The 20,243-nt window shown below is 42.7% G+C and overlaps 1 protein-coding gene across 2 annotated transcripts in view; it reads left to right on the top strand.

The window, feature by feature from the left end:
- Positions 1-5,430, top strand: part of bcl11ba (BCL11 transcription factor B a) — a 43,941-nt gene extending 38,511 nt beyond the window's left edge. Inside the window, exons 3-4 of one of the 2 annotated variants that reach the window (XM_019263046.2) lie at positions 1-1,767; positions 4,057-5,430. The exon at positions 1-1,767 is cut by the window's left edge and continues 87 nt beyond it. In XM_019263046.2, the coding sequence (XP_019118591.1) occupies positions 1-1,767; positions 4,057-4,070 (1,781 nt within the window). In that variant the 3' untranslated portion in view covers positions 4,071-5,430. The other variant, XM_010752043.3, reaches the window with a different exon arrangement.
- The last annotated feature ends 14,813 nt before the right edge of the window (positions 5,431-20,243 follow it).

Below are 20,243 nucleotides of genomic sequence, written 5' to 3'. Positions count from 1 at the left end.
ACACCCATGGCATTCGAATATACCTGGAGTCCAACCCTTCCAGCACAGCCCTCACTCCACGCATCACTATGCCTCCACCCATGGGCAACGACTCTATCCCGCAGTCACCCCTTACCAACTTTCTTGGGGACAACAACCCCTTCCACCTCCTAAGGATGACGGGCCCCCTGCCTCCCCCAGGGTTCATGGAGAACCGCCTCCCCAACACACCTCCATTTGTCAGCCCGCCTCCCCGCCACCACCTGGACCCCCATCGGCTGGAACGCCTTAGTGCAGAGGAAATGGGCCTCATATCCCAGCACCCCAGTGCCTTTGAGAGGGTGATGCGGTTAACACCCATGGCCATGGAATCCCAATCCATGGACTTCTCAAGGCGGTTACGTGAGTTGGCAGGAAACACCAACAGCACCACACCACCGTTGTCACCCAGCAGGGCCAACCCTATGCACCGACTACTAAACCCCAACCCCTTTCAACCTGGGCACAAATCACCTTTTCTGAGCACCCCCCCTTTACCACCAATGCCCCCGAACAGCACCACCCCTCCCCAGACACAGAACAAAATCAAGTCCTGTGAGTTCTGTGGTAAAACCTTCAAGTTTCAGAGCAACTTGGTGGTGCATCGGCGCAGCCATACTGGAGAAAAACCATACAAGTGCCAGCTATGTGACCACGCCTGCTCTCAGGCAAGTAAGCTGAAGCGCCACATGAAGACCCACATGCACAAAGCTGGATCACTGACGGGGCGCTCAGATGATGGACTGTCCACTACAAGCTCTCCAGAGCCAGGCACCAGTGATGTCACAGGTGAGGGCATGAAGAATCGTGATGGGGACTTCCAGGGGGAAGGTAATGAGGAGGAAGAAGAGGAGGAGGAAGAAGAAGAACTTGAGAATGAGAGTCGACCCGAATCCAACTTCAGCATGGAGTCTGAGTTCTACCGGAACAGGGAGAATGGTTCTAAACCGCCCTCAGAGGAGAAGTCATCATTTAACCTTGAGAAGATGGTGGAAAGTGGGGGGCTCAATTCTATACAGCAGTACAATAATTTGATAGTTGACAATCGTAAAAGGATGCCCTTCTCTAAGAGGTGCTTGGATGGCCAGCGGGACACGGGAGATGAAGACTCAGTAGCTGGGGAGATGGACCACCAGCAGGATGAGAGGACAACTCTTAATGGCCGGAACTGTGGCTCCGGCAACTCTTTCTCAGGCCTGTTTCCCCGTAAGCCAACCCCCATTACCAGCCCCAGCCTGTCCAACTCCTCAAATAAGAGGATCAAGATTGAGAAGGACTTGGACATTCCCCCGGCACCCCACATCCCCTCTGAGAATGTCTACTCTCAGTGGTTGGTGGGCTATGCTGCCTCACGTCACTTCATCAAAGACCCTTTCCTAGGCTTCACTGACTCCAGACAATCGCCCTTTGCCACCTCCTCTGAGCACTCATCTGAGAATGGCAGTCTGCGGTTCTCAACACCTCCGGGTGATCTGCTGGATGGCGGTATGTCGGGCCGCAGTGGCACCGCCAGTGGAGGCAGCACACCTCATCTGGGTGGAGGCCCGGGTCCTGGCCGACCCAGCTCCAAGGACAGCAGGAGGTGTGACACCTGTGAATTCTGCGGCAAGGTGTTCAAGAACTGTAGCAATCTGACGGTGCACCGGCGCAGCCACACTGGCGAGAGGCCCTACAAGTGTGAGCTGTGCAACTATGCCTGTGCCCAGAGCTCCAAGCTCACACGCCACATGAAGACACATGGCCAGCTTGGTAAGGAAGTCTACCGCTGTGACATTTGCCAAATGCCCTTCAGCGTGTACAGCACTCTAGAGAAACATATGAAAAAGTGGCATGGAGAACATTTAATGACCAATGAGGTCAAAATTGAACAAGCAGAGAGAACCTAAACTAGGTTCTCCATTTCAGTACTCTGCGCCACCATTTGACTTAAAAAAAACAAAAACAAAATGGGGTAGCTGGATAATCTTTTTCTGAGATATTGATTTTGGGTTAATTTTGTGTTTTTAAGAAACTGCCAACTGAGAAAAAAAAAGAAAAAAAAAGAAAAAGAAAACAGATATCTTAACACCAATTGAAGCTGTCTAAACTGCCTCATTTGGGGTTCCTTTTTAAACAGTCAGTTGAGTTATAACATATGTGGAGCCTTTAACTGTGCAATAATTTCTGTATTTATTGGATTTTGTATTTTGGCATGTGCAGGTACATTTTTATTTAGGCATTTTTTAAAATTTGTTTTACTTTGATTTTTGTGTTACTGTTTTTAAAAACCCACATGATATCCTGAGAGTTTTTTAGAAAGATAAAAGTCCATTTTAAGTAATCTTTTTTGGCCGCTGCTTGTAGGAAATTGTATATTAAGCTAAATGTTTGATTTCTTGAAGAGAAGCTGAATTTAATCTTCAATTTGAAAGTGGTGTTAACTGAGAATGCTAGAATTATTTTGTGTGATGACGATATGCGGACAACAATCCTTTGGCATTGTAGCATGAACGGACTCTAAAACATGTCAATATAATTGGATATGTAGCACTGAGTGTCATATTTGACAGTAAATCTAAAATCAAAGAGGATCCCAAGGTTTATAAACCCTGTCTCCTCCTGAGAACATCATTACCAGCCAGAAGAAACAGATTCTAGATAAGGCAGCTGCTGAATGGTACATAGTACCAAGCCCAGACAACGCTATGACAACCATCTTTTGCTTTCTACACCCCAACTCTACTTACTTACATTCATACTGCCATGTATTCTATTTTGCATGAAGCCATATAATCTAGGCTATATTATTTATTAGAAGTAAAGTGAGCATGAAGTTATGCAAGATGAGTATGCATAGAGATAGAAAGATCAAGACAAGTGAGTGAGCACAGGGACATCTCAGGGTGAGCTATACTACTTCTTTTTATTTATTTAGCCATTCATTCCTCTTTCCAGAAGCTTTTCCATTTCATCATATGTTCAAATAATTAGGGACAGTTGTATCCTCTACAGCTGCCCTCTGCCCCCCTAACCAGGTTCATGTCCAAGCTTTATACTCATTTCAAAGTTATTATACTCATTTATATTTGAAGTCACTGCTTGTGTTTCTAACATGAATTAGTTTAGAGAGGGTTAAATGTGTGTTCTTACAGGGCAGATTCCAATACTGTAATTAGATTCACCTGCAGAAAATTTAATTCTCAGATTTTATGCTCAAAATGTATAAAAATCAACATCCCTATGCATTCTTTGTGCAGAAATATCTTACAATTTGTTAAAAAGTGGTACAGTAAGTTCATACGTTTATTGTTATAGTATAATAGTTATGATCTGATTAATAAAGTCACCTCTCCAGGAATAGGAATCCTTCAAAGTTTCACTGTTAGTTGTGGGACAGTTTTGAGTAGAAGAGGGAAAAAAAATGTGTGTGCTGAAATAGTAAACTAATAGTAAGACAAACAGTTTGCTCCATGCCCCTTTGCTTTTAGAAAATATCATAATCCAAGATTTTCCATAGTGGCACTTTTTACATTTTTAAATCAGATCTGATTTGAATGCTGTCAATATAAAAACTCAGAGCTCTTAACAGCAGACCAACACTTTTTCCATCTGACACAAGAGCTGGACTGAAAAGGTACTAAAGGGTCTAGAGCTTGGGATCTCCTAATGCTGAGGCTTTCACAATGATGGCACTGTAACATTTCAAAAGAACAAATAATTTGTTTGGGACAGTTTTTGTACTGCCATTCAATTTGACATGAGCGTGCCTTGAATAATGATCTTCCTATTTATTGTCTCAGACAAATGCAACACTTTTTAAGAAGCATACAATTGAACAAAGAAGAAAATGTAAAATTGTGTTAACTTGAATGTGTAATTTGATATTTCAACAGAATTATATAAATGAATACAAATAAACATACAAAGAAACAATGCTGAGTTTAGGTTTAGGAGTACCCAGCACAATATCAATGTGTCTGTGTGTGTATATATGTATGCATATGTACATATAAAGGCACAAACCTATATATAAATATATATCAAATTCCTCACTCACAGGACAAGAGTCCTGAACAGAAAATTCCAGGAGTGGACAACAGCCACACAAAACGTCAAGGAAGAGACTCGACAAAAATCAGGAAATGCAGAAACTAAAAAAAAGAATTTAGTGCACTCTGTCTTAAAATAAGTTTACAGTATTGAAACAAGTACAAGGGTGAAAAAATATTTGTGTGTATGTGTGTTTTAAACAAATGAGTATTTTTTTTTCCAGTTTGCTTCTGAAATTTCTCTGAATGCCTTTGTGGCGATGTGTATATTGTTTCTTTTCTTTCATTTTAAAATTTTAAATTTGTAATTCTTTTTTTGGTGATGGGGTTTTAGTATATATATATAAATATATATGAATATATATTACATTTTTCTTGTTTACTGTAAAAGTATACCAGTATTTGTAATATTGAAGAATGCCTGGGCATTTTACAAAAATAGAAAAAGTTTGTTTTTTATTTTATATTTTGCAGTCAAATTTAAATTGTGGGTCCCTTAAACTGTTTTTGTCACTGTAACTGTAAAACTCTTCAGTTTTAGTAACTTTTATTCTGCCTTGGGTGTAATGAAAATAAAAAATAAACAAATTAAAAAATGATTGAGCTGTAACAAACTTGGATTTGGTGGTGGGATGACTGGTTTTCGGGGTGGGGGTGGGTAGATGGGTGCTCCATTAGCAGATGGAGATTTTCTCCATTAGAAACAACAGAACTGGTTCTGCTTTTCAGGAAAAACACACTGAGAATCCTGACTTGTATCTATTTTTCTTCTTCTGGAATGAATTATTCTTCATGGATGGTTTGAAATACATGTGTAGGCACTTGCTGTCTTTCCTAAGGAGCTTGTCTTTTTTTAACTTGTAGGCTATGTGCATCCTTTTGTGAATAGGGTACTCTGAGTACCTGAAACGTCTTGCTCTTATATCGGGTACAGGGGGAGGGTGACTTCATTCCAATGACAAGACACAACTCACAGGCTGCCACGATGTATTTTTCCTCATGGGGCAGGACGAATAACCTGATGAATTTGTACTGTTGTAATGAATCACATTGTATAAAGGGGGATAAAAAGGTTGTTCCACGGCCTTTAAGTGACAAATGACAAGATGTTTTGTTTATCGCTCCATTGGTTGTACATATTTTTCTATGACTATGCTGTTTTTATTTAGTTTGACTTTTTTTTAATTTTTAATTTTTATTTTTTTTATATTTGTTTGTAATTTCTAACTGGCACTGGGTGACTTCCTGTGTCTGGGGGTGGGGTTGGGGGGGTTATTCTGTTTGACCTTTGTGACCTCCATGTGAGTTTTCAGGCACATGCCTCCCCCGTTGATATTTCTCGGCATGAGAACAGAGCACAAATACAAGCTGTTACAATTCTTCATCCTCTGGCTGTTTGTCTCATTTTGTTCTTTGAGCTAGTTGGACGGCAAGGGACGGTGGAAACACTCGGATCAACAACAACCTAAAATATTTTCAAGCACTTCAAATTGTGTTGAAGGTTTTAACCATAATTTAGTATGCTCCTGCAAACCCATTTACTGCTGCTGGCGCTGACCATAACACACACCAAACATATGAACAGTAATCAAAGAAGTGCTGAGATGATGAATGATGATGAGTTGATAAGTTGTATATATTCCATTATTTGAATGTGTCACAGAGAATAGTTGGTGATAAAAGCCTGAATCACAGTGAATAAGCAGCACCTTTCATCATGAGCACATCTCATCCTTTTCCTCTGACAGCAGACTTTCAGTGTCAGACACTTCCTGATTCCTTCTATTTTTATTGGCTCTCCCAACAGGTCCCTCCAATCAAAATGAAGTCAATTCCATATTCCATGATACTTTGCTTTAGATCTCCTCGTGTTTTTATTCATAATCAATAATACAAACAAAAAGCAGCATCGGGATGAACTTGTTCTTTTTGATATGTACTATTGTTGAATAATGCAGAGGGGAGGGGGGCTGGGCTTTTCTTGGAGTAGGGATGTAATGCTGTTTGTGATGTCATTTGATTTAAATACATGAACTGACTCTTATAGGCTGCGGCTTGTGTTCTCTATGATGTCACTGAGGTGTGGCCAGTAGATGCCATTGGTTACAGTAAACATGACATTCAGACTCCCACTGTCTACTTCTCCTTTTTTTAAAGTGTGAAGTTATGGTGCATACAGTCCAACTACTGATGGTGTATATATATATTAATACATACATAATTAATAAAATTATATAATTAGACATACATATATAAGTACATTATTTGAGTTCCCTGTCTATAATTAAATCTGAAATATTTTTAAGCCTGTTGTTCATTTTAAAATTTAAAATTGAACCAGTACAATACATTTTAGCATATCACAAGCTAACTCTGCAGAGTAGTTATTAACAAAATACTTTTAGAAATATATGTTCACCTTACGCTATGTTTTAATTCCCCTTTCAGCATCATGAAACATCTGAAACTTTCAATGAAAATATTTCTAATGCTCCACTTCAGACACAACATTTGAAAGTGCAGTCATTAACAAGATATAATTATAGTGTATCAATATTGTGTTATCATAACACGTTTGTCATATGTATATTATGTATATTTTAATTACCTTTCAGCCCTATAATTAAATGTGAAGCCATAATCTTTTAAAAGTCCACTTCATTCTATTCATACGTATAGTAAACATGAATACATCATAATTATTTCTTTACCAACTCTAAATGACAATACTAACATGATACTATTTTCTTTTGGACATCCACAATTACACATAAAAAAGAAGAATTTCCTGTTATCTTATTGGCCACACTTTATTGGAATGAAGGTAATACATATAGAGGAAGTACAACTTCATTCATTTCAGGTGTTCATAATTCAACCTTAAACCCTCAGGCAAAACACAATTTATTCAGCTAATTTAAAATCACTGTGAACACAATCATAATCCATGTTTAAAAGACACAGAAAAAGTGTTTGGTCAGCTGGCTTCTCTTAAAACACAAGAGATGGTTTATGGTTATTGTTTTATATAATAAAAAACTCTGCACGGCACTCACAGTGAAAATTCTACACTGGGAGCTGTGCGTCTCTAGATAATTCTTTGCATCAGTGGATTTCACTGTCTTCTTTAGAAAAGAACACATGTGGAGGCAAAAATAAGGTCATTAACTCCCTCATCACCTGCTTCAACGTTTCAGGATTTTCTTCCTTATTTTTTATTTAAGTTGATCTTTCCATTTCCACAGTGGAGGAGAAAAAAGAAAAAGAAATCCAGACATACAATTAGGCCGAGTAAGGCTCGAGTGCGGAGTCGGCCGGAATGGGGCGAGTTGTGATTTGGCTTGAGTTTCAAGGCAAATGGGTAATTAATGCTTTTCCCTGGCCGGCCTGCACTTTGAAGTCCCCTACAGGGGGGATTATCCCAACCAAGAGAAAGAAAGTGAGAGCGAACTAATGAGATCCAATAAGAGGGGGAGAAATTGAGAAAGCTATGAGTGAAGCCTCGCTGAAAAAAGAGATTAAAAATTACAAGTAATTTATGTTCAAATGGCTCAAATGATGAATCATGGACAGATTTGTATTACAGGTCAAACAACACTTCCAAACAAATCTCGGAGCTTTGAAATACATAATTATATTGTTAACTGACTAAATGGAACTATTTTGGTAATGAATCTTTTCAATCAATTTTATCTTTTCAAACAAAACATCCCTGATTATATTAGAGGTCTGGTTTTTAGCATTCCTCAATAGACTGAATGTTTGCATTTTTCACTATATTATGACATTTTTTAAACATAATATAATAATTAGCAAATGAATGCAGAATAAAAATAATCAATGTTTGCAGTCCTAGTTGATGTCCTTTTGGATCCAAGCGTTCAGTATCATGTTAACATAAAAGATGATTTCTTGATGACAGATTTTAATTAAGATGCGTCTTTGTTCATTTGATTTGTGTAGTCAATCCACATCGCAGTGTAGAACTGCAGTCTGCGTTGTGACAGGACGAGGATGTCCTCTCTGCCACCAATTCCTCATTATTAGCCCTGCAACTTGCTTTTATTTCCACTACCTTAAAAGTGTGTGTGTGTGTGTGTGTGTGTGTGTGTGTGTGTGTGTGTGTGTGTGTGTGTGGATTAGATTAGTTAAACAGACACCTCTGGTTATTCAGAGGTATGGAATTATTTCAAGACCCTGACTGGCTGTCAGCGCTCGCTGCACCTCCTCTCCTCCTCATTAAAAAAAGAGGCAACTTCAAATGACTTAAGCCTTTGGTCGTCAGCGCCAAAGCCACACAGTTGACAGGTACAGTAGGGTCTTAAGCCTTCAAGATCAACGCTGCTATTCTCCCTGACAAAATCCCCCTGTGGGACTCCTCCCCAACTGGATGACAGAGGAATGAAGGAGGTAGGCGGAGAGATTTTGGAGGACCTGGGGTCAGACAAGGAGGTGTGTCAAGAGGTAAAGCTGGTAGGAATGGGATGGGCTTGGGCTTGGGCTGGGGCATTTAATTACAGCAGATGTTTCACAGCCAATCAAGGAGGGGTCCCTCGACGTGGCTGGCAATTATTAACATTATCATTCACCAGCCTTGTCCCTGCCCAATTGATTGGCATGCCTGTTTCATGGCTCTTTTCAAAAAGGCAGCCCCTCAATCTTTGCCTTACTACCTCTGTCAATTTTCCCCAGCAAATGAATCCTCATCAGACTTTTATTGGGCTCAATTTGATCCCAGAGTGCAGCACTGCACACAAATAAGAGGAAGAACCAGCACTGCATCTTCTTCAGATCCTAAATAAAGGAATACAAGGTAACTGATTGTTAGCTAAATGCTTCATACATGCAGTGACTGGGCTCGATCCTTTATTTCCCTTTGGATCTTCACATTGTTCCGCCACAAAGACTCTGTTTCTGAAATAAATACATCATGGTGACAAAGCATAAGCCATCGATTTATTTCAATTCACAATTGCAGCCACTTAGACAATTATACAGATGTAGTTTGTTATTATCAGAATGAATCAAAGCTTTCATATGTGGGAGAAAACAAGCAAACAATAAAGTGAAAGCTAAATGCAACAGTGATTTCTGCTCTGCAACAAATTTGAGATTATGGCATTTTGTATGTTTTATTCCTTTTTAAGTGACAAGTAGGGCAAGTTCTTTAAAAGGAGGCAGAGAGAAGGAAGAAGATAGAGGGAAGTAGTGTGTTAGCAATGGAAATACTGAAGGTATAAGAGGTGCGTGGCGTCTTTTTGATATTCAGATTTGCCTGCCTACACAAGGCATTATGACACATTTGGATGATCGCATTGTAGGATTAACGGGCCTGCCTTGTCATTTTCAACAACAATGCCACGATTTAGGGATGCTATTTCTCACATGGCGCTCCGCATTAACGCCCGGCCCAAAGATTTACATAAATCTTTGTCTTAAGATGAAAGCGTAGTGGAGCTTGAGACAATGAAGTTAAGCTTTGGAAATAGGAAAGAGAAGAGGGGAAGGAGAGCCGTCACATTGGAGGAGAAGAGGATGAAGAGATGTGGGGGAGGGAGGGACGGAGAAAAGTTTGAGGATAAATCAACCAGTAGTCATGCTGATTTTAAGAAACACTGCATCCATATGGTAGAAATAATAATAAAAAAGTGAATAGGAAGGAGGAGGGCAATTTGCATTTCTGTATCTATGAGGAGTTGTGGTGGTGGTGGGAGGGGTGTTAGACAAATGGAGGTGAAGGTGATGAATGCATGTGTGATTTAGTGTTGCATCTCTGAATGAAAGGCTTCTTCTTCATGGTACAAACACTGGAATTCTACCCCCCTCCTCTCCCTCTCCGTCCTCTAATCTCCTGGCCTGCAGCAGTCATTGGGAAAAGTGCCCTAGATTGTTGTGCCTCCCCCTTCGCCTTGATTGGATTCATCCTGGCTGATTGGGAATCTGCTTACATTAAACCCAGTGAAAAAAAAAAGATAGCATCAGATAGATCTGACCACTGAAGGCAGTTTTTTTTTTACTTTGAAATAGAGAGGAGGTTATAGGGGGAAACAGAGATTATAGGCCTAGAGAGAAAGTGAGGGAGAGGTAAGGCATGAGTGACACTATCAGTAGCATTATCGCTCTGCTCCAGCCTCGTTTCATAGCCTTTAGTTCACACACTGGCCATACTTCTAGTGATGAAGCCTTCCAGCAAAGCAAGCAGGGTATCAACAGTAACAGTTCCTTTCAGCCGATCAAATGTACCCCAATGTAACAAATATCAGACACGCTGTAAGTCAACACCATGAGATAGAAGGAACATTTGTCCAAACTTTCCAACCTACTTTGCAGCCAGATGTACAAGCCATCACATAAATACATGCCCTTTCATTCTGCCCATCTGCAAACACACACATTTATTTGACAGTTACTTGGTACTATGCAGATTTATATATCCATATACTATATATTCTACTTATTCAGATGTAGTACGTGTGTGTCCCTGCACACCCGATTGTATTGGTAGAGGATAAGAGATACATTTCAGGTGACAGGTCACTGTACAGCACTACAGTTTCTACCTGTGTCACGCAATGATAATTTAAAATGATACAAGGATTTTGCATGTATAGGACACAGATACGGTATTTGTTTTGACTGGGGTCAAAATGAACATGAGGGGAATTTATCTTGATGCAAATTAATGTTGGATTTGACATAGCTGGTTCAAGAGTCCCCCTTGTACCAAGCCTGAGCCCTACCTCTGCAGCCCTACCTCTAGGTCCCATGTTGCTGCATGCCACCACCCCCCTGCCTGAAAAATACTGTAAGCCCTGAACAGTGGGCAATATATGGATGGACATGGGTTTCACTCACAGGTACGACCTTTGAGACTAAATCCGTTTGTCTTCATTGAATAACACAACTGTTTTTCTGACATAGTCACAAAATGATTTGATCATCAAACTCCCAGAACCCACAAAATCATCACCTATGGAGTGTTTGTGTATGTGCAATTACTTGTTAGTTACTTAGGTCACGTACCTGTGCTCCATTTGCTGAGGATGTTTGTGGGATACAGTCTAAAGGTCTGAGTTTGGAACATTTTGTCAAATATTTGCATAAATACTCTTTCCCAGCAGTGCTTGGTTCTTTCATCCATTCTTCCACAGTTGGATTAATTCTTTGGTGTTCATGTGTAGTGCAGACACACCTGATGTCAACAATGGTCACCCTCTCTTTTCTTTATCACACCTGTCTCTCTTAGATTGCTTCTTTCTATCATTCTGCATTACTTCTCTCTGTCTCTGCTAATCTCTCTCACCCATCACCATCCTTCCTGTCTCAGTCTTACTATAGGAGAGAGACATTTTCTCCCCCCTCTTGTATTCCCACGTGCCCTTCCATGCATCCCGCGCCCCCACCCCAACACCAGCACCACGTCCAGCCTTTCTGTAGTTTTCTGTGGTAATAAAATAAACTAATGGAGTTGGAGTGACATCCCACCTTGAACCAGTGGAGAGGTTATTTACATCGGGGGGGGGGGCTCATTTGACAACAGCGATTGGCTGCCTCGATCACTCAGCCGTGATGGGCAGAGCAAGGCTCATCAGACAACAGTGAGAGAGATACCAAGGAAGCTGACGAAAAGAGGGGGAACAGTCCTTTCCCTTGTCCCTTATGTTCTCCTCTCCTTATATCCTTCCCTCTCCTCTTATCTAATTTTCTTTCCTATGTCTTCTCTGGTCTCCTCTCCTTTCCTTTCTCTCATTTCTACTTCTCACCATAGAGAGGTAATGTTTTTTATTGTGTCACCTCTCCTTCTTTCCTTTCCTTTTCTTTTATTGCATCTCATCTGTGCATGCTCTGTTTCGTCTCCTCTCCTCCCCTGTCCTCCTTGTCCTAACTATCTAATACCATCAAACTATAACGTTAGCTTTTTCTTGAATGGACAGATGATTGCTTCTGGGTGACTTGTTCCTCTTTCAGTAATTAAGACAAAGTAGCTCCTAGCCTCAGCCATGATTCTCCTCTCAACAATAAGACATACAGAAAATGGTGGGAGAAGAGTCTCATAAAGCTGATTTACTTTTCACCTTGACTTTGCCTGTGCACCACATATGATGAACATTTTGAATTCAAAATATAAAACATTTGTACTAGCTGGAAGACCTAACACACACCTTTGTTGTGCCTTAGACCATAGAAAGCTGTGTGTGTGTGTGTGTTTGTTTCTTTTTGAGCTGATGGAATGGATGGACTGTTTTAAACAATTAAATTAATCTCACATTTCACATTTCAGAAATGTAACATGTGAGATTGTGTGTGTGTGTGTGTGTGTGTGTGTGTTTCTATCTATAGATATGAATGTTCAAAGTCAAAGTAAATGGTGTGGGCCAGCTCACACTCACACAAACACTGTAACACACACAGACATAATTTTTTTCCTTGAAGGCTTCATCAGCAGTCATGATAAGACAATATGAAGGCTGTACAAAGGCCTGACGGCTGGACACACACACACACACACACACACACACACACACACACACACACACACACACACACACACACACACACACACACAGCATGTGCAGCATTGTGTGTGTTTGTATACAGTGCAGACAGTCAGTTAGGCAGACAAATAGGCAGAGATGCACACCTCTGTTCATTAGACTCATATTGGCCATGTTCTTCCACTCCCCACGTTATGTTTAGTGACAGCACATTCATTTTGCACTCATTGTGATTAATAGGCGCAGTTGGCTGGCTTTCTTTAACATGCACTTTTCTCCTTTTTTCCCACTGAAGTAGCTATAAGTCAATCATCTTATTTCACAATGTCTCACAGTTTATTGTGCCCCATCAAATGTAAATATTATATTATAGTATTTGTAATAATGATAACAATAATAATGCTTACTCAAGCAGGTCATTTTTCCCGTTTAACCCCAACTGCTGACATTAATGATCTGTCACTAGAGACTGTCCTTCTAAGAAAAACATTGTTTAGGACAGAGAGGGAGATGCAAAAGATGCACAGATGCAAAACAACTATATAATTTGGATCACTGTTACACCACAATCAACATGCTGGCCCCTGTGCTGCTCTGAGTCTCTTAACTTCCTGCACAGAGGCAGAAATTAAATCTCTGTAAACCTTTTGTGCGGATGTCAAAGCAGCAGAACAGTAAAACTCTTCATATGCGTGTTTTACACACAGTCCTAAAACAGCCTGGAATCAGAAGCTATGACATCACACATCAGCTTCTGTGAGTGACTGCTGTGTAACATCATGCACCAGGGTGAGACAACAAATTTCTTTTTTTTCTGTAGATAACATTTATTCTGTCCTCAGTGTGTGCGAGAAGCTGGAGTAAAGTTGAACGGGTTTTACTGTCGTCTTCATTCTCATGAACAATTTTGTAAAACTGGAATGATACAGAAAAATATAGCATCAAATACTGAATGGTTGCTCAAATAACATCATATATTCACAAGCATGATAATGTAAATAGCTGTACATAACTTGTAAACAATGTAAATAGTTCTAGTTCACTGTTAATTAAGCAGTAGCGACAGTTACATGCAAACAAACTAAACATCTATGTAACATATCAAATGCACCACATGAACACCTGTGCAACAACAGAGTTGACTGAAAATGTGAATATAACTCACAAGCGATCCTTTTCCTCGGCACAAACAACAGGAGGAAATGATGAAGCTAGCTGGAGCTACAAGCTAACCGCATGGCATGCAGAAGCTAATGCCTTTTCTGATTAGACTCTCTGCCCTATGATCTGGCAGTGTCATGTGACCTCATCTACCTATCAGAACAAAGGCTGGAGGTGAACAAGAAAATAATGCATTACTCTTAAACGCCAGTAGGGGGAGGAAAGGTAATACAAATACAGGCAATGCTTATAGAACATGACACTCCCCGCCTGGTATTGTCCAAATACCACTATCTGAATGACTTGAACGTGTCTAAATAACAGAGAGAACTAAATTCACTCAGTGTCTTCTGCACTCTTGAGGAGAATCGTCTCAGAAACGGGTCTCAGGAAAGTCTTTACTGATGCAGATCTTGTGACCTTGAGTTCAATCTTCCTGACCATTCCATCTTGGTCAGGGAATGTTTGCGTGACCAGAGCCATCGGCCACTCATTCCGCTTCACCTGGCTATCTTTAAGCAGGACCAAGTCACCTTTCTTCAGATTATTACGCACATCCTGCCACTTGCTACGTTTTTGAAGTGTTGGTAAGTATTCGCGCCTCCATCTGTTCCAAAAAGTGTTGGCCAGATGCTGGACCTGTCTCCACTGCTGGCGGTGGAGGTCTTTGCTGTCAAAGGTTCCTGGAGGCAGAGGGTAAGTACACACCTTCTGTGTCATGAGTGAAGCAGGAGTCAAAAGAAAAGGCGAATCTGGGTCTGAAGAGATAGGCACAAGCGGCCTGGCATTAATGATCGCTGTGACCTCTGCCATTAAAGTTGACAACACTTCATGAGTGAGGCGTGAAGAGCTGGTCTGCATGAGCATGGAGTTCAGTATCCGTCTGGAGATGCTATTATTCGTTCCCAAACACCCCCCATATGGGAGGAGAAACCCCAAGTGCAGCCTTCTTCACCCAAGTACTTCCAAACATTGGGCTCTTCAGGATCTGTGAGGAGTATTTGCAATTCCTTGCAGGCACCTTTAAAGTTGGTTCCGCTGTCAGAGCGGATTTGCTTAGCGGGTCCTCTCAGAGCAAAGAACCGCCGCAAGGCGTTAATGAAACTTGAAGTGTCCATTGCCTCAATCAACTCTATGTGCACGGCACGTGTGCTCATGCACGTAAAAAGTACAGCCCACCTTTTGCTGTTGGCTTGACCTCCGCGGGTTCGTCTTGTAACCCATGGACCGAACACGTCAAGTCCCACGTAGGTGAAAGGTGGCTCTGTGCTTAGGCGATCCGACGGCAGATCTGCCATCTTCTGCTCAGCAGTTCTCCCACGAAGCTTGTTACATATAACACACTTGTTAAGGATACTGTTGATACATTTCCTGGCCCCGATGATCCAGAACCCTGCTGTGCGAACAGACCCTTCTGTAAGGACACGACCTTGGTGTTTGACCTTTTCATGGTAATGCCTTACAAGTGGTGTTGCAATATGGCTGCGGCCTGGGATGACCAAAGGCATCTTTTCTCTTGTATCAAGCGGGGACCTATTGAGCCTGCCTCCTATTCTTAGAAGGCCGACTTCATCCACAAGGGGGTTTAGCTTTCTCAGAGGACTGTCTTTGGAGACATTCTTCCCAGCAGCCAGGCAAGAGAACTCTTTGCTGTAGGTCTCTTTTTGTACACACCTGATGATGAGAGTTTCTGCTTTGAGCAACTCTTATGGTGTGTGAGGCCTTTTGCGTTGATGCCAACCACTACAATTCTCATGCTTGGCCTTAACAGCACCCCCTAGAGACTGAGTAATGTGTGTCAGGAATGTTATGGCTCGCACTAATGACTTCCAGGATGAGAACTGCTCAAAACGATGACATCCCAGATTAATTGGAGGAACAGAGAGCATGGTAGCATGAGAACGCACCTCAGTGTCAAGATCTGGAGTGATAAGGTCGTATGACTCTTCTTCTGAAGTGGACACTCCTTCAGGCAGAGACAGGAAAGGAGGCCCTGTGAGCCATGTCGTGTTAACAAGCTCGGCTGCAGGTACAGATCGAGTGGCGTGATCTGCCGGATTCTGAGTGGTGCAGATGTAATGCCACTGATCAGGTTTGGTGGTCTTCCTGATACGCTGTACTCTGTTGGAAACATACACATAAAACCGTCTGGTCTGGTTATATATGTATCCCAAGACAACTTTGCTGTCTGTGTCGAACTGCAATGTATCTACACTGATGTCCAACTCACTCTCCACTAACTCCGCCATTTCCACCGCCAATACAGCCGCACCCAGCTCCAGCCTCGGGATAGTGTGGGCAGCTGCAGGAGCTAGTTTTGCTTTCCCTAGGACAAAACCTATGTGACACTCTCCATCACTGTCGATCACCTTCAGGTAAGCTACAGCAGCGATGGGTTTTATCGAGGCATCTGAGAAGATGTGAAGTTCCTTCCTGCGGGCTGTGGTAAGTGTAGTAGGAGTGTAAGCTCTTGGAATCTTGAGGTTACTCAGACTTTGTAAGGAGTTTTTCCACATTCTCCATTCGGCTTCCTTTTCATCTGGAAGAGGACTATCCCAGTCGAGGACCTCGCCACTGGTAAGTTCACGCAGTAGGAACTTCCCTTGAATGATGATTGGCGCAACAAGTCCAAGGGGGTCGAAAAGACTGTTCACAATGGCTAGAAGGTTTCTCTGTAGAAGTAAAGAGGTCATGTTTGAGATCCCAGCTGAGCCCTAAGCTACGTTGGATGAAGTCTGAGCCATCATCGAAATCCAGATTCTGAAGACCCTTTGCATGTTCTTCTGTAAGGAAGGCGTCCAAGACTTCAGAGTTGTTTGACGCTATCTTATGGAGCCGCAAGTTTGAGGCGGCAAGCATTTTTTGTGTTCTTTTGAGTAGGTCGATGGCCTCAGCAGCTGATGGGAGGGACTTCAGACCGTCATCAACATAGAAATCTCGCTCTACAAAGTGTTTGGCATCCGTGCCGTATTCATTTGCTCCATATTGTGCTGCATGACGAAGGCCATAGATGGCTACCGCCGGAGATGGACTGTTGCCAAATACATGGACTTTCATCCTGTACTCGACGATCTCATTGCTGGGTTTGTTGTCTTTGAACCAGAGAAACCGAAGAAAGTCTCGATGGTCTTCTCTGACGATGAAGCTGTGAAACATCTGTTCGATGTCCGCTATCACAGCCACTGGCTCTCTCCGGAAACGAAGCAATACTCCGAGTAAACTATTGTTCAAATCCGGGCCGGAAAGTAGCACGTCGTTCAACGAGACACAAAGACGACTCTGATTTGAGTTGGTTTACGAGGGTGGTATACACCAAAGATGGGTAGATACCATCGCTCAGCTCCCTCTGACAATGGTGGAGCTAACTCTGCCTGGTTGCGATCAAAGATCTTTTGCATGAAGCCCAGAAAGTGAGTTTTCATCTCAGGCTTTCTCTCTAGGGTGCGTTGAAGAGAAGTGAGGCGACTGAGAGCTTGCTCTCGGTTGTTTGGGAGCCGCTGCCGCGGAGATCGGAATGGAAGGGGTGCCACCCAACTATTGGTGTTGTTCATAAACATCTCTTTACCCATGATCTCCAGGAAAAGCTTGTCTTCAATGGAGAGACTTACTTTATCATCATCCTTGGTTCTTTCAAAGATTGAGCTGCTGAGGCTGCGGTCATCAAGGACTGTGGTGCCAAACCTTTCTTTTACTTTAAGGCGCTTGGGGCATGGAGAGAGAAGGGATGGACGCCCGTTTTTAAGCACGTTGGTCCGGAAAGCAGTAACAGCCTCTGGCTTGTGGGCTGAGCCCAAGCAGACATTGCCAACAACAACCCAGCCAAGGTCTAGTCTCTGAGCGTAAGGGGCGTTGGGAGGACCATTGCGATGCTCTCTGACCTTATGAACCTGCAGGATGTCGCGGCCTAGAAGGAGTAGTATCTGAGCCTCTGGATCTAGATGAGGAATCCTATGAGCTATAGACTTCAGGTGAGCATGGTGCTGTGCAGCTGCAGGTGTCGGGATCTCTGACCAATCATCTGGCATGTGATTACACTCTATGAGCGTGGGAAGCATCACCTTTGTCACACCATCTAACGACTCCACCATAAACCCTGTAGCTCTCCTCCCTGATGTTTCAGTAGTACCTGCACACGTACGCAGTGTGTATGGTGAGTCTAACCCTTTAATTTGGAAAAGGTTGAAGAATTCAGACCTGGCTAATGACTTGTTACTTTGATCGTCCATAATAGCATAAACCTTAAGGACTTTGTCTTGATGTGCCTTGGGATAGACTTTTACAAGGCAGATCTTAGAAGAAGATCTAGATTCCTTACCTCTGTCACAAACTTCTGTGCACCTGGATGTGACCGCTGAGTGAGATGCCTCTCCTTCTTCCTCCCCGCCATGCTCTAAGGAGGGGTCTCTAACATGCCATGGAGCAGGTCCAGGGTGTAGTGCTGCAATGTGGCCGTCGCTCTCACATTCTTTGCACTTCAAGGCCACTTCACAGTTCTTTGCGAAGTGAGTAGTAGAAGAGCAACACCTAAAGCAAATGCCACTCTCTTTAAGAAAAGCCTTACGCTCTTCGAGTGGCTTGCTTCGAAAACCTCTACACTTCTTTAGAGGATGGGGTTTTTTATGGATGGGGCAACGTCACTCAGCTTGCTGCTTGTACTGTCTGACTGAGAACTTGAGCGTTGCGATGCAACTTCAGTCTTGTGAGCGGACACATGGCCTTTGATGTATCCTGATCTCCTTTCCACTCGTTCAGGCTTTAGGGGACCTGTGGAGAATCTGTGGGAACTGTTCGATGAAACTGTAGGGATGGCTGAGAGTGTGAAGCTAGGGTCGTTTCTTCTGCGTGCTTCATTACATATGAAGTCTGTGAAGAAAGCAAATGGAGGAAAAGAGACATTATACTGCTCCTTGTACTGAGAACCGTGAGCTAACCACCTCTCTTGCAGATTGTGTGGCAACTTCTCAACGATAGGGTTGACCCCCCTGGCGGTGTCCAGGTATGAGAGACCAGGTAAGTAGCCCTCAGATTTGGCGGACTCCCTTAACAGGTCTCAAAGCATCCCTAGGACTGATTTTTGGAACTTTCTCCATCCTCTCAAAAAGAGCTCTTTCGATTACCTCGGGAGAGCCATAACACTTCTCTAAGCGATCCTAGGCCCTCCTTAAGCCTACGGCAGGGTTAGCAACATGCACAGAACGAATCCTCATGACGTGCTCTGAAGACTGATTTCCTAACCACTTTGTTAAAAGGTCAAGTTCTTCACTTGCGCTTAAGTTAAGTCCTCCTATGGCGTTGTGGAATGAGGACTTCCACGCCTAGTAGCTTTCTGGGCGGTCGTTGAACTTGATGAGGCCAGAGTTCACAAGCTCGCGGCGCACTAGGTACCTTGTGATATCGCTCATACCAGTCCTATCATCAACATGCGGCTGTAATAAGGGCCTACTGAAAGAGGAAGTGTCTGGCTGTGCAAAGGGAGGGTTAACAGGGGGCTGGTGATGAACTGCTGGCATTAGCCTTTTGGGTTGCTGTGCCTTGTGGTTGTCGTTGTCCATCGTGGTGCATTGGCGAACCACCGGCGTTTCCCACTGAGGCTGCTTTGTTGTAGGAACATCACTCTTAGGTAATACAGGATAAGCACCGCCATCATCCCCAGGAGTACGCTCTTTTTTGACAGGTGGCAACAAGGATGGTGTATATGGTTTGAGTTCTGGAGGCTCTGTATCGCTAAGATGTAGCTTGGAGTGCTGTTCGACATAGTCGCGGGTGCACTGCATGGCGACATGAACTGAATCACGGTGACTCCCGCTGCCCTCTCTATCCACCGCTTCTGCTGCTGCTTCCAGAACTTCAGCTTCTGCCAAAGCTACAGCTACCTCCTTCTCATGTTTTAGAGTTGATAATTCAGCCATTATACGTGCCTCCTTGACTTTCACATCTGCAGCTAGACGGGCCTCTTCCACCCTCATCTCAGCGGCTAGACGAGCCTCTGCTAATTTTAATTCAGCTTCTCACTGAACGAAAAGGGCGCTTGCCCGTGCAGCTTCAACTTTAGCACGGGCCCTGGCTGCTGCTCTGCTGGCTGAGGAAGAATTAGATGAGGTGGATGAGGTAGAACACTGTGATTTTGCTTTGGGTGCGGTGTCCTTTCCTGTAACACCATGATCTTTGCTGGATGATTGTTCCTGTCTAGCTTCACTAGCATGTGACATTATCGATTAAGTTTCTCCAAACGATGTATGAGAAGAGGTGGATATGGAGAATTTTTGAGTATGCCACGTTGATCCTGCTCAGTAACTTGCTTTCCTTGATGCTGAAGTGCCTGCCGCGAAGACGCTTTTTTACTATTCTGTCCTCAGTGTGTGTTTCTCTACACAAATTGACAGATAGCGAACAAGCTCCAAGAGAAAGTCAGAAGCTGGAGTAAAGTTGAACGGGTTTTACTGTCGTCTTCATTCTCATGAACAATTTTGTAAAACTGGAATGATACAGAAAAATATAGCATCAAATACTGAATGGTTGCTCAAATAACATCATATATTCA

This window comes from Larimichthys crocea, unplaced genomic scaffold (assembly GCF_000972845.2).
Source record: "Larimichthys crocea isolate SSNF unplaced genomic scaffold, L_crocea_2.0 scaffold172, whole genome shotgun sequence".
NCBI classification, from domain to species: Eukaryota; Metazoa; Chordata; class Actinopteri; family Sciaenidae; genus Larimichthys; species Larimichthys crocea.
This window is presented reverse-complemented; position numbering and strand designations above follow the sequence as displayed.